We start from the raw sequence: 15,305 nt of genomic DNA, 5'->3' as shown, positions 1-15,305 counted from the left end.
TTATTATAAACTTTCATTTTAAAGAAAAAAAATAAGTAGGTTAAAAATGATTACATTTAACATATTAAAAATCAATAATAATTTGAAAACAATTAACTATGAAAATTATATAATATATAATTAAAAAATTATATATTATATTTTTGAATCTGAGAATTACTAATCTGGATATAATTAAGGAAATAGAAGTTGATGTTGCTTTTGTAATTATCTACAACTTTCACAGAATTAAACACTATTTACAAATTTGCTTCGTAGTTGCTTCAAAGGTTAAATTTGACAACAAATATATTATATTTAATAAAACTGTCAGTTGAGAAATTTTTCAGATCAACATTTCTATTATTTTTTTTTTAATTAAGCCGCTTATTTTCAGCGATCGCATGTTATTATAAAATTTAAAACACTGAGGGTTGCTATTTTTCACAAATCGCATAAAATATATATCCTATAAAATAAATTACTTCTTGACATCAATACATTGATTGAATAGTAAATAGATAGGAGTTTTACGTAATGTATACAAATAAAATAAATAATTTTAAATATCTTGCTTTAATGTTATTAATCTTCGTAAAAAAAAAATTTGAGCATTAAATACTTTTTCAACACATTAATCAAGTTTTAGTAGTGATCAAGTTTCGATAATAAAAGTCGTACACACAGTTCATATTAACGGTTTTAAAACAAAAATTATGATAACAATATTTTTTTAAACCATGACAAAATAGATTTATTTCGTCATTTAATATTGATTATTGATCGTGTCTTTTATTTTTGTAATAATTAAATCGTTCAAATTTAAATATAAATATTTTTTTTAAGTAATATCAATAATAGGTAACGTTTCATTTTCAACGGGTTGTACACACTTCAAAACATACAAAGTTGTCTAGGTAAATTTGTAATATTTTTAGTGGCAATGCAAACTAGAATAACCGAAATTTAGCTGAACAATTATATAAATTTTATACAAAATCAAAGACAGAATGTATAATGCTTTTTTAGAATTTTTTTAATTTATATTTACAAATTAATAATTAAAACTTGCTTTAATTTCTGAAGGAAATATAAAGTTAATTTAATCAGCAATACTCTCAGAAAGCTTTACTGACATGGTATAGTTATTTGAGAATAAATAGTAAAAAAAAAAACGATAACACAATTAGGTAGCGGCACAGTATGGATGTGGGATAGTTGGGACAAGTATAGATTACATTTTACAGTGATTAAAATCACTATCATAAGAAATGCTTCGATGGAAATCTGTAAATAATATTTAATTTTAAGAAATTGGTGGATTATTCCAAAAGCAGAATGAACTCTTATTTCCTTCATTATTCCTAATTAGCAGTTCTATGATATATAAGTATGATATATGAATAAACACTAATTATAGTAATTAAATATAGTATGAAATTGATATTTAATAATTTTGCAAGTGGGCTTTTTTATTAATAATTCGGCCTGTAACAACAATGTGGTTTGCCACTTGCATAACGACTAGCTATAGTAGCAAGGGTGGCCACCACCTAGGCGAGGTGTCACACCTATCAGATATGATTACCGGACCATAGGTGAAATTTAATTTTAAGTTAATTAAAAGTATAATCTAAGTTAATATGTCGTTATATGTATAAATTACTATAATGCCTCGTGGTTTATAGAACACAATTATGACAATCAAAGTTGTATATGGTTGATATGTAAAACATACCGTAGCCCGTGTCTAGATTAAGGAATAGGGATAAATACACGCGAGTAATTAAGTACTCGCGCAATAAAATAAATATTACGGTTGAAATTAATAAGGAAATTTAATTTAATTGGTAAAAAAAAGAAAATTAAGTTAAACATGGACAAAAATGCGAATGCATCAAAAACCATGTCTACAAATAAAGGCAACAAAAATAAAATAAAATATTTAAACAAAACAAACGAATAATATTACAAACATCACGGACGGTATTGGAACACATCCGTTAATGTTAATCGGAAATTAATGAAGAACACCAGTAGCGGTCTGGACACTCGCTCCTTAGCGTTGGCTAGAAGAAAAGGGAAACACGTGCTCTCCACACATAAACCAAATTAAGTTAATTTACGATAAAATAAAAATGAAATAAAGTAATTAATCAAATATAGCTCATTACATAAATATAATATAAAGACCCATCCGATGGTCTGGATGCTTCGCCGAAAAGACCTGGCCATTCGCCGTTGACGGCTCTACTCCATCATTGAAAAAAAGAGTGTCAATAAAACAACAAATGTGTGCACCCTAGCACGGTCAATGACAGAAGAAAGAATAGAGAAGAGTCAACACCGATCTAACGGCAATTTCAAATCGATAACGGCCAGTCTTTTTGGAAGGGATCAATACTGATAAACAATTCGATTTTAATTATATTTCTCTTTTATCGCCTTATCTAGCGGTCAGCGGTAAAATAATGAGTGGTTGACACCGCTGTGTCAGAAAAAGGTTCTTTCGCGCGATAAAATAAATAAGTAGACATAACAAAAAATCATAAACGGTCCACCTTCGAATTTGTGACGTTACAATTTATTATTGAAATTTTTACGGAGAAATTATCAAACAATTATAAAGTAGTTACTTTTTAGGCAAACGCGTATAAAAATTTTATGGCTTGATACAAAACTTTTCATTTGTTGTTGATTATAAATAAATGGTCTAGAAAGAATTTTCATCAGGATCCAATCTAATCTGCAATTAGATTTTTTCCATCGCCACTAGTTTTTGATATTATTAATAATTAGTTAAAAACGAGTATTAACATATAAAAAAATTAATATCTTCTCAGCTTTGCATCGAAACTAAAATTGGTGTAAAATATTATGTCAATACAAAAAACGGTGACTTTTTACACCAAAGTAATATTTTTTTTATTACATATAAAAGGCAAGTCATCGGGACAAATTTTTTTGTTTTTAATTATAGCGCGTAACATAAGCTTTGATTTAACATATGTTTAAAGGACCAAGTATTTTCGGAACATTTTCAAAAGTTAATTTGAAAAAGATAAATTTTTGTGTAAAAGATGCTATTTTGAATCCCGTCCTGTAAAGGAAGTAAAGGGTCAGATTTTGAAAAAATGTATATTAAACAAAAGTAAAATACCTAAGGTTTCAATTAAAAAAATAACTATTTTAATTGGTTCATTTTTTAATAAGTTATGGCAGTTTTAAGTATTAAATATTTTATGTTAAACAGTTTGATATATATTTTAAGTTCGGAATAATTCCGGAACATTTTCATAACTTTGAAATAGTTAAATATTTATACAAAAGATACTATTTTACCCCCCAGTGGTCTAGTAAGGGTCAAATTTTCAAAAATTGATATTAAATGAATGGAGAATATCGAAGGTTTCAGTATAAAAAGAATTATTTTGATTCGTTCATTTTAGAAAAAAAAATGTCGAAATTTACCGATTTTAAAAATAGTAATTTATTGGAGGAGTTTCACTATTTATGGGGAACAAGGGAAAATTTTTTAATTTTTGTGGATAATGTCGTCAACTAGATACGGTCTTTTGATGTATCTTTGAGAGAAATCGGTACAATGAGAGCGAGAAAAAGTAGTGACAGACACAAAAAAAATAAAAAATAAATAAATACATCATGATAAAATTAATACCCTCTCAGTTTCGTATCGAAGCTAAAAACTGCACAGCATCACAAAACCAATATCTTTTTAGTTTTCCATAAAAACTAACAAAAACAATCAAAAAGTAAAAAAAAATATACACAATTAAGCGCATTTGAAAAACTGCAATAATCAATTATTAAATTCATATAAAACCCAAAATCATTTTTTTAGGATGATTTATATAGTAAAAGTTTATCAAAAAATTGGTAGAATGACAGATGAACACATATATAAAGTTAAAAAATTAATAAATAACAAAGTAAAATTATTCAACTTTGTAGTTGAAATCTGTTACATTAAACCTAAATTGACAGTAAATACTTTAAAAATATTAGAAATAAATGATTTTAATTGTCTGTACAAAGAAAGCTGGTTAAGTAAATTTTTATTTGATATCATTTTTTATTTTTGAGGGAAAGGTCGTCAACTAGATACAATTTGTGATGTTATAACGTATCTTTGAGAAAAATTAATGACAGATATAAAAAATAACCATATAGTAAAATATTCTAATTATAAATTCTTATATATAATATAAGAATTTATTATTTATTATTCTTATATATAATATGAAATTAAACATTAAATAATCATATGAAATTACTTCTCACAAAGGGAGACTACAGTGGTGGAGTCCTCGATATTCATTGAAGTTATGCATTCAAAATGAGATAAAAATCTCATTATCTGCTGGGTTCATACCAATTTTAATTAAAAGTTTGTTTTCAAATGATAGTGATTTAAATAAATGTTTAACCTGCAAATCTTATTTGAAGTTTTTTAGGTAGCGTTAATGTAACATTGTGTCTAGATGAAATACTCGTGCATATGTTTTAAATTCATTAAGTTTACCTCCAAACCTAAAGCATCAAAAATGTCTCAGTGTCCCTTACTCTTTAATTATTTTTGGATAATGCACCATCAAAACATCAGCCATTTTATTTTTTCAAATAACGATTTATTCAAAAAATCTTCATTTTTTTGTCGTAATAATTAAATATTTTTCAATAATTAAATCTGTATCATATTTTCATATTGATAAAAATTCCAACATTAATAAATTATTATTTATCAATCTGATAAATTTTTCCTTGTCATAAACAATAATTATTTATAAGACTAATTATTTTGTTCGTATTAATAATGAATTTCTGTAAGATGAAAACGAAGTAAGATGACAAGATTAAGCTTATACGACTTTTCATGACTTCTGTGAATGGATTTAATATCTGAAATTTGCATGTGAGCTTCATCTATATCTAGTTTAATACTAAAAAATGTTTTTTTCATCTTATCAAGAGCAAAATGCGAGGTTGATTGAAAATTTTCATTTTTATCGTCTCTTCCCTGCTATGAAGTATGATACGAAAACGATTGTAAAACTTTGTAACCAAATCTATTAAAAATAAATGTGAGGTATATTAAACTTCTATTAGTACTTTTAAAATATTTAGTTTAAAAATTTACCTTAGCTAACTAATATTTTAATACTTGAAAAATAACATTAAAATACACTAAACATGATTTTCTATCCACAGTTAAAATTAATCTGCGTTCACGTGTGTCAATAATAGTGAGTACAAAGTAAAAAGTGTATCGTAAAGGGCTTTTATGATAGTAAGGTTCTGTTCTTATAAGTGAAATATTAAAAATACAATATTAAATTCGTTATTTTACCCTAAATGTGATTGACCGACTATTTAGTATTGTACTGAAATACAAGACCCCTAAAATTTAAAATAATATTAAAAATATATGATGGTAGCCTGTAGAGTTCTTAGAATTATTGAAATATTCTAAAATCGTAATGAAGGCTGTGGTCTTGAACGTTAATCATAGAACTATGTAGTATTTTATAACAAAAGTAAATAACTTCAAATAAATTTTTTAGAACATCCTAAGAAAACGTACTGATAAAAAAAATTGTCATAGCTTTAAAATTTTACTTCTATATGACCTTAAATATCATTGTTTATTTATTTTAATTTTTATTATAAAATATGTCTTAATATTATTTATAGTTTTATCAGCTGATACAACGATTAGTGATAATACATATGATAGCGTTAAAAAGTAATTGTAATTCAGAATTATGAGTCGAATGTGTGGAGCAATCCCTGGATTGTAGTTTTTCAAGTTACTCAACTTATAACTGTGTTTGACAAATTGTTTTTTTTCTAGTGTTTTGTGTAATTAATTGTTTTGCTATTGTTTAATAGCTGACTTGGTATTTTTACTCTATTGTTATGTGGGTCGAACTAGTTTTGAATGGCGTTTCAAACACTAGTTAAATAATGTAGGCGTTTGATTTCATGTACCTATTATAGTTATTTGGCAGTGTTCTACCTACATTATGTTGGAGTAAAATATTCGTTGGTATAACTGAATATTTAATTTGTTTTTCTTATCCTTAATCATCAATATGTCAGTAACTATTCAGCAGATACTGTCAGATGCTAAACGTCTCGCCTCCAAATTAAAAGAAGATGATTCACACGCAGATGCATTACTCACTCAAACTCAATTTGTTTATAAAAAAATTGATGCTATGAAACAGGTCAGCAAAAGTATAGTACTTTCTGTAATAAAAAAATATTTATTATTAAAAATCAACTTTAAATTTAAAGCAATCAGTCAAGACATAATATCACTGTTATAAATATTGAATAGATGATATGTATTTGTGATTTAATTCATATGTTATTGTTTTATCTTTGCTAAATTTATTTACAAAGATTGATCTATAAATTTTAGAATGATCAAGTATTTTTTTAATTTTCATTAAATTGAAGTCTACATTCAATAATATTTCAATATATGTTTAATTATGATTATTTTAGCTTTTATCTAACATATACTTTTACTCTAATAATTTTATTCTTTAAGTTATCTGATAAAATTGTATATTATATTCTTTGTTATATAATTTAAAAGTTAAATTATAATTTTAGTATACCGATGATTTAACTGAATTGAATGATATGGAAGAAGGAAGTATACCTCATGAAGATATAGTGAATTCCATTCGAACTGAAAGTCGGCAGCTTCAAGAAATAGTACGAGAAAATAAAATATTAAGAGCAATGGTAACTGAACATCAAACTGCACTTGAAATGATTATGAGCAAGTATCGATCACAAGTTTCTCAGTTAATCACACAAACAAAAGCAGATAGATTAATGACTGATCTCACAGCCAAAGTAAAATCTAGCTGTTTATATAAACTTTCTTTAAGGTTTAAATTCTTTAGTTGTTTTATATGCATTACTTTTTTCTATAGACAATTGAAGAAAAGAATGAGCTAATAATTCAACAGGAAGAACGCATTAAAGAAATGATAGCTGTAATGAGTCTTGCTTCACGATTAGAAGATGAAGAAGCTAGTAAAAAAGAAGAAACTATTAGAAGACTACAAACAGAAAACCAAGTATAAAAAAAGTTTTTTTTATTAAAAAATAATTCTTATAATAATATCTTCCAACTCTTACTTTTTATTAATATTTGACAGTTGATTTTTTCAACTATTTTATTCAACTAATCTTCCAGGGTTTCATAAACATCTTGAATTTTTTTCAATTGTTTTTAGTTTAGTTTATTTGGTGAAAACACCTAGGTGGGCTCAAGTACAGTGACAATAAATATATAATAAACATTGTTGAAATAAGATATATGTTACAATAATAGTATTAATTAAGTACATAATATTAAAATAAATTTACCAAAAAAGAAAGGGGATTTAATGATATTCATCAGGCTACTAAAATTAGTGTTTTATTTAATTTTATTTAATAATTTAAATTTATTGCACTCTCTGGCTATTCGATCAACAGGGTTATTAAAACCGTAAGATGTGGGACAATAACGTGAATGAAATTTAGGAACATGAAAGTTTATGGATTGCAATAGTTCTGGACATGATATAACACCATTTACTAATTTAGAAAGAAAGCAGACGTCTGTATATTTTCACCTATTAACAAGGGAATCTAAGTTAAGGGAAGCCTGTATAGAATTAAGTGATATTGATTCAGAAGGGTTATTAATAGAATTCATACGTCTCTTATATGTGATTAAACGTAAAAATCTTCTTTGTACACGTTCAAGCTATTCTATCAATCTGACTTGTGAAGGATTCCAAATAATTGAGCAATATTCCAACGTAGGTCTAACTAAAGAAGTATACAACATTTTTAGACACTGTTCGTTCTTGAATTCTTTGGTATTCATAATTAAGAACCCTAGAGTTCTTAGGGACTTCACACAGATATGATCAATGTGTGGCTGAAATGATAAGTTGGTTTTAAAAACTACCCCAAGATCTCTAATGGTACTAATATCCTCAATTTGATTATCAAAGAGATGATAGTCATTAATTAATTTCGTTCTTGAATGGGAAAAAGACATTTTGAAACGTTTTGTGATGTTCAGTTTTAACCCATTTGAGTGGCACTAATCACAAAATCTGTTTAGATCTTCTTGAATTTTATACTGATCAATAATTGTTATAACATTTGCATACATTTTGAGATCATCAGCAAATAGTTGATACTTACAGTATTTAAAGCATGCACCTATGTCCAGAATAAATAATGCAAACAACAGTGGTGATAAATGCCCCCCTTGAGGAACACCTGAAGGCACTGGTATTTTATTTGATAGAAAATCATTAATTTTCACCTGTTGGAATCTATTCTCTAAGTAAGAACTAAACCAAGTTAACAATTGATCAGTTATTCCATACGTTTTTAATTTTTCAATCAACACTGTATGGTTTACCGAATTGAAAGCCTTGCTGAAATCTGTGTAACTAACGTCCATCTGAATTCCGTATTCCATGGAATTTACCAAGAAATTGTAAAAACAGAGAAGATTAGTTTCCATTGATCGCCCTTTCCTACAACCATGTTGGTTATTATCTAAAATGGTTTTGAATGAAAATGTTAATACATTTATCACTAATTTATCTAACAATTTAGTTAAAGTTGATTGTTTTGCAATCGGTCTGTAATTTATTATCAAACTTTTGTTACCAGACTTATAAATAGGTGTAATAAAACTGGTTTTCCAATGGGAATGGAGAATGCCAACAATTAAAGAATGATTAAATAATCTTCATATGGGAACAGATAACGAGAAGATACATGACCATAATAAAATATTGGGATATCATCTGGACCCGGATTTAAATCTAAAGAATTAATGGTTTCAAAGATCTTAATAACAGTGAATTTAATATATGGTTTTGTCACCAATTACAGCTATTACTTTGTAAGAGAAGGCTAACCATGTATATTATGGTTTAAGTCTGTTGCGTTTGAGAGGTGTGGTAACTTCAATTTCTTAACTGATTTCTCTTTCACAAAAAATATAACTGTCAACATTTATATCCATCAAGCACTTGTGTAAATCTATCATTACTATATTCTATATTTATACTATGTTACAATATGATTTTAAACATTTTGTCTGGCTTAAATAAAAAAAGTACTATATTAATATATTTCAAAAGTAAATCTTGTTTTATGAACTTTGTAAATATGATTTTATAATAGTGATGATTTCTCTTCAATTTTTGATAGAATTACAGCAACTAAATTAATCCCTATGATACAAAATTGATATTTATGTAAAAGGATATAAGAAACATTTTCATTCTATTTCAGAAAGGAATATATTAATTATGCTTTACATAATAGCTGTTTGAATAGTTATGTATATGCCATATAAATTATTTTCTTTTTTGTTCCTTTTGTGGCATATGAGCAGTAATAGGTTCTCTAAATATATTTTTAATGGATATCATTTACATTTAATTTTAAGTATTTAACATGAAATTAAAAAATGGTGATTTAATCAAATGTTTTTTTGTCAATAAAACATACTTGAGTTTATATTATATCAAAAATCATGGAAAAAAATTTATAAGATTTTTTAGAAGAAATTTAATTCCAGTATCTCGTTTTTGTAAGAACTTTTGTTTATGCTTATTTATTTATGAAACCTTGACATTCCTCTTTTAAGTAGAAGTATTTTTAAAAGTTTTGAAAAATTTGTTTAAAAATTAATAGTTATAACTAGTTATTTTTAAAAATTTTGATACATAAATAAATAATAATTTGCATTTATAAATCATTTTTTTAAATAGTTATTTTTTAGATATTTTAATGTCAATGTAATATCCTAGAATTAATAGTTTTTTGTTACTAACTTATAATTACATTTTTTCAGACATTAAGAAAACTGTTAAAAATCTCTAGTGACCTACCTTCAGATCAAAAACCAGAAAAGGTTTTGTCATCAACATAGATTTAGTACAAAATATTTTAATTTAACACAGTATTATTTTAATATTAATTTATATAGATTTCATAGTATAAAATAAAAATTGTAATTTATACTATAGCAGTTAAAAAAAAACAAAATTGAACACAAAATTATATTTAATTACAAATGGTTAAAATTCAGTTTCATATAACGTTATATAAGGAACTTATCATCATGAGTATTGTGATGGAAAACTAAATGAATGTGAGCCAATAGAACCAACAAGTGGCAATCCTCCAACATTAGGTACAATGTTATATGATAATGTTAAAGTAACATTTTTGTTGCCCCTAAAAAAAAATTATTTTCATATTTTAACAAAGATTATTTTCAACTAATTAACTTAAAGAATAGTTCACAAAAATAATATATATATATTTAAAACTAGGAAACAATATTTTTTTTGTACTTAGTCTTTAAAACTTTTCATTTATTGAAAAATCTATTTTTTGATTTAAATTATATGAATAAAGGTATATTTAAAAAAAATATATAATACTGTCTAATTAATTTCATAATAAGTTATTAAAATATTTAGAGTTGTAAGTATTAATTATTATAGAACTATAAATATTTGTTATTTATTTTATGGCAAAACTTTCGTTGTAAATAAATATATTACTTTAAATGAATTATTTGAGTTTAAACATTTTCTTACTTAAGACCGTTTCCATCATCCCAGAAATAATACTTTGTACGAATATTTTTTAAGTGTAAATCTGCATTTTCACCTCTTTTGATGATTCTGTCCCATAAAACCACCTAAAAATATTTATTAAACATAAAAACCCATATAGGTAAGTACTAAAGATATAAACTACCTGGTTAAGTTCATTGGCAGGAGTTTCATATTCTGCGGTTATGTAAACAAAGAGTTGTTTTACGTTCCAATTAAATATGCTAGATAGATGTATGTTGTAGTTAAAGAAATTCTGGATACTTTTTTAGATACATATTTGAATTTTAAACTACAAAAACCAAAAATAGGTTTTGAAACTTAAACATTCCTATGAATAATCAGGTTTCCTATAAATTTGTTGAAAATAACTTTGAAACAATAAATAAGTCAAAAGATTGTAAAATTGATTATGAAAATCTATCAATAATAAACTTAAATACCCCACTGTTTTAAACAATAATGTAAAAGCATTATTTTTTTGATAAAAAAAAATCTAATCATACGGAATTAATAAAATCTTTTGTAGTAAAAAATTATATAATTTCCCTAATATATTAAATTATACAATAAAATTAATAGATGATTAAGTCATTGAATTATGGAAAAAATGTATTGTTTTTAGCAAAATTATAAAAATATTACATAAGTTGTTTAAAAAAGGATATCTGCATCTACATTAAATGTGATGTGACCTAAGTCATTTAGTTTTCTTCCTACTCCATATTCTGGTAGGTTTTTGCTAGAAATCACATAATATTATTCTATGATTAGTTGAACTAGGAAAAATAATATTTCAATTTAGACTTACACTTCAACTTTTAATGTTTTCAATGTTGCTTCTTTTCTATAATCGATCATAATAGTGGATAAGAAACAAGCAAACGTTAAGGTAACTAGCACACTAAGCGTATACGCCAGCACCGCATTTCCACGAGACAACAAGGAATGCATTAAAAAGGTATATACTATTCTGTAATTGTTTTAAATAATTTTGCACTAGATTGCAGTAACTCGAACACTGCTTCAAATATAAGTAATCGAAGTAAAATAATACACTGAGTTCGTTGGAATACGTAAACGGTTTTGTAAAATGCGTTATCACTAATATAAGTGATAACAAATGTATGACGTGTGATACCGTTGTACGTTAATTTTGATTTAGTACATACGTATTATATTTCGCCCAAAAAATATACACGTGTAACATACATTTTTATATTTTAGAATTACAATTAAGTTGAGCGATAATAGTTTTCATACGATAACGTTAAATATTTATACGAAATTATGAAAAGCAAACATTTCTAATATAAATTACAGGACCTGATAATATTATCACTGTTAAACTAATAAAAATTGATCGAAATATAATGATAAGAATGTAGTATGAATTATACTTTTAAAGTTGTTGATAAATTTTACAGTTTCATTAACTTTTTATTAAATAAATAAAAATAATAATCTGTGTTGGATAAATCACTTATTTTTGGTAATTGAATTAAATTACAAATTATTTAATAGATTAAGAATTAACTATTTTTTTTACATTTTTCTAAAACTAAAAATTTTGAGTAATTAATTACTCAATGTAACAAGTGAAGAAGTTACATTACTTTTATGATAAAAAAGTAACTTAGTAACAATGGAAAATATATTTTTTTTTATATGTTAAGTATGAAATTTATTTGAGTTAAATCACTTATACCAGTAATAAAATAGTAATTTAAAATAGAAAAATTATAATTTTTTTTACTTTAATTTAAGTTGATATATATCAACTTCACGTGTGTTTCTTAAAAATAACAGCGTGTACAAAAATATATAGGAAGTAGTACAGAATTAATTTTTGAAATCATTTTAAAATATATCCATTTTCTTTATTTTAATTATAAAATAAAAAAAAGAACCCAGCACAGGGGGGTCGCGGCACAGTGGTGACGTGGCATAGTTGGATCAAGTATAATGTTATCTGACAGTGATTAAAATCACTATAAAAAATAAACGCTTCGATGCAAATCTTTAGATAGTGTTTAATTTAAAAAAAATTGGTGTTTTATTCCAAAAGCTACTTGATCTGCTGGTTCCTTATTAATATCTCGATAAAGATAAAGTATGTCAAATGAAAAAGGGTTTATTAAAAAATATTATTTCTCATAAAAAAATTGTGTGGATCNAAGCATTATTAAGTTAAAAATATTAAAAAAAATTATTTTACAAAAATCGTAATTTTTTATTAACTTTTATGTCAACTTTCACCACGAAGACAAGTCCAGAGGTCAAATTTTTTATTTTTTTCAAAATAAAGTATATTACATAAGCTTCAATTTAAGATATATATAAAAGTGTCAGACCTTCCGGAACACTTTCAAAAGTTAAGTTGAAAAAGTTCTACTTTCTATATGCATTTTTTATATTTGAAGCCCCCCCATATATAGGGAAATAGTCTGATTTAAAAAAAAAGTATATCCAATGAAAGATGTATATAAATACTACTTCTCATGAAAAAATTGTATTGATCCATACATTTTTTAAAAAGTTATAGCACTTTAAAGTAAAAAATGTCAATTATAAAATCGAAAATTTTCACACAAAAATAGCATTCGGTAGCCGTTTTCACCATGAAGACAAGTCCAGAGGTCAAATTTTTTTTTTCAAATTAAAGTATATTACATTAGCTTTAATTTAAGATACATATAAAAGTGTCAGACCTTCCGGAACATTTTCAAAAGTTAAGTTGAAAAAGTTGTCATTTTAAATCTTCCCCTGTGGGCAGAAAAAAGGTCAAATTTACAAAAAAAATATACCAAATGATAGGTAAAGACATCATGCATCTATATAAAAAAAAATTATATTGATATGTTCATTTTTGAAAAAGTAATGGCAGTTTTAAGAAAAAAAATTGAAAAAATCTCGAAAATTAACGATTTTTAAATTTGTAATTTTTTTGGAGGTTTCTCCCATTTACGTTGAACGAGGGAAATTTTTTCAATTTTGAAGGGTAATGTCTTCGACTAGATACAATTTGTGATCTTTTGACGTATCGTTGAAAAAAATCCGTTCGGTGAGAGCTGAGAAAAAGTGGTAACAGACACAAAAAAAGAAAAAAAAAAACACATCATAGTAAAACCAATACCTTCTCAGCTTCGCATCGAAGCTAAAATGTAGTAAATTATCAAATTGGATTAAATGAATCAAAAATGTAAAGGGTCAAATTTATAAAAAAAATATACAAAATAATAGGTAAATAACTCATGTATCTATAAAAAAAACTTATATCAATTTGGTCATTTTTAAAAAAGTTATGGCAGTTTTATGTAAAAAAAATTGAGAAAATTTTAAAAATTAGCGTTTTTTAAATTTGTAATTTTTTTGGAGATTTCTCCCAATTATGAGGGAAATTTTTTCAATTTTTGAGGATAATATCTTCAATTAGTTGCAATTGTGATCTTTTGATGTATGGTTGAAAGAAATCAGTTCGGCGAGAACTAAAAAAAAGTGGTAACAGACAAATAAAAAAAAAAAACATCATAGTAAAATTAATACCTTTTCAGGTTCGCATCGAAGCTAATATAAAGAGGTACTATTTTGTTAAGTTATAATTTAATACGAGTCAAAAGTAAACAAAATTTTTTTTAAAAGTAATAGGAACTTAATTCTGCTTTAAAATAATAGAATTCTGTCAAAAAAAAAATCTTATAACAAAAGTTATTAAAATTTGTGATAAATATTTGGGAAATCTACACATACAATTTTTAAACAAAAAAATAATAATAAAAATCAAGATAACATCTAGTTTATATAAAATAGTCTATAAGTTTATAAGAATAGTTTTAAATATGAAGTTCAGTTAAAATTCTTTGTACTACTTTACTATAAATACTATCATTGTATAAATTTATAATATATATATTGTTGTAAAACAAAAATAAGAAAGGGATATGATAAGATGGAAGGAAAATGTTATAGGAGTATCGCAAAATAAGAACTATCCCTTTTCTCGAGGTGTGTTGTTCGAGGGTCACTTGCTATTTTAAATACATGCACAATAAATTAGGATGTTGTTACCTTAATCATATAATCCTTATTGATACAATAATTCACTCGTGGAACAATAAAGAAAGTATGAATTATAATAACCAATTTGTATAAAAAAATATCTTCGATTATTTTATTATTAAAAACACATAATACAATAATAGTAAAGGAAAAACAAACAAAACTAAAAAAAATACAAAATTTGTTTAAAAGGCGAAAGAGAGCCGGACGATGTTCGCGACGTGATCGTAAGTCGGTTGGATCGGAACAGGTTGTGTCAGACGAGCCCATGGAGTCCTTTGGTGTCCTTCCAAAGTCCCCTTCCAGACACGTACATGACCATCGGCCTTACATTTATTTAGATTCTTTTGTTGCTATTTTGCTGACATTGTAAAAGGATTTTGTAAAACTACGGGGTTGTACATGTTGGGAAGGAACGGATGTGTGTGCATGGCGTGATTGTGTGAGTTGTGTGTGTATCTGCAGTCAGTGATAGAAAGTGTTGATTGTGTTTTGTAATTTATTGGTGTGTGGGTAGAAGATGAAAGAATAACAGATAAACATTTTGTTCGGTTGTGTGAAGGGCCTATTACAACA

The 15,305-nt window shown here is 25.5% G+C and overlaps 3 protein-coding genes across 8 annotated transcripts in view; 2 read left to right on the top strand and 1 right to left on the bottom strand.

Moving 5' to 3' along the window:
• The first annotated feature begins 5,740 nt into the window (after window positions 1–5,740).
• On the top strand, window positions 5,741–10,472 carry LOC126908051 (FGFR1 oncogene partner 2 homolog). Its single transcript, XM_050689895.1, has 4 exons — window positions 5,741–6,227; window positions 6,622–6,870; window positions 6,951–7,097; window positions 9,899–10,472. The coding sequence occupies exons 1-4, from the start codon at window positions 6,093–6,095 to the stop codon at window positions 9,974–9,976; spliced, it is 609 nt and encodes a 202-aa protein (XP_050545852.1). The 5' UTR covers window positions 5,741–6,092; the 3' UTR covers window positions 9,977–10,472.
• LOC126908054 (signal peptidase complex subunit 3) lies at window positions 10,093–11,768 on the bottom strand. The gene is made up of 5 exons (XM_050689901.1): window positions 11,482–11,768; window positions 11,339–11,412; window positions 10,816–10,904; window positions 10,653–10,756; window positions 10,093–10,284 (listed from the first exon to the last, which is right to left on the bottom strand). The coding sequence occupies exons 1-5, from the start codon at window positions 11,622–11,624 to the stop codon at window positions 10,167–10,169; spliced, it is 528 nt and encodes a 175-aa protein (XP_050545858.1). The 5' UTR covers window positions 11,625–11,768; the 3' UTR covers window positions 10,093–10,166.
• Window positions 11,769–12,042: 274 nt separating this feature from the next.
• LOC126908045 (uncharacterized) overlaps window positions 12,043–15,305 on the top strand; it is a 25,662-nt gene continuing 22,399 nt past the window's right edge. Inside the window, exons 1-2 of one of the 6 annotated variants that reach the window (XM_050689877.1) lie at window positions 12,054–12,162; window positions 14,225–14,250. The gene's annotated coding sequence lies outside the window, so the exon portion shown is untranslated. Of the gene's footprint in view, window positions 12,163–14,224; window positions 14,251–15,305 lie in introns of all 6 variants that reach the window. The other 5 variants (XM_050689878.1, XM_050689882.1, XM_050689876.1 and 2 more) reach the window with 5 other exon arrangements.

Source organism: Daktulosphaira vitifoliae, unplaced genomic scaffold, assembly GCF_025091365.1.
Source record: "Daktulosphaira vitifoliae isolate Bord-2020 unplaced genomic scaffold, ASM2509136v1 Scaffold_5, whole genome shotgun sequence".
Taxonomy (NCBI): Eukaryota; Metazoa; Arthropoda; class Insecta; order Hemiptera; family Phylloxeridae; genus Daktulosphaira; species Daktulosphaira vitifoliae.
The sequence above is the reverse complement of the archived record's forward strand: the minus strand, read 5'-3'. Positions and strand labels throughout refer to the sequence as shown.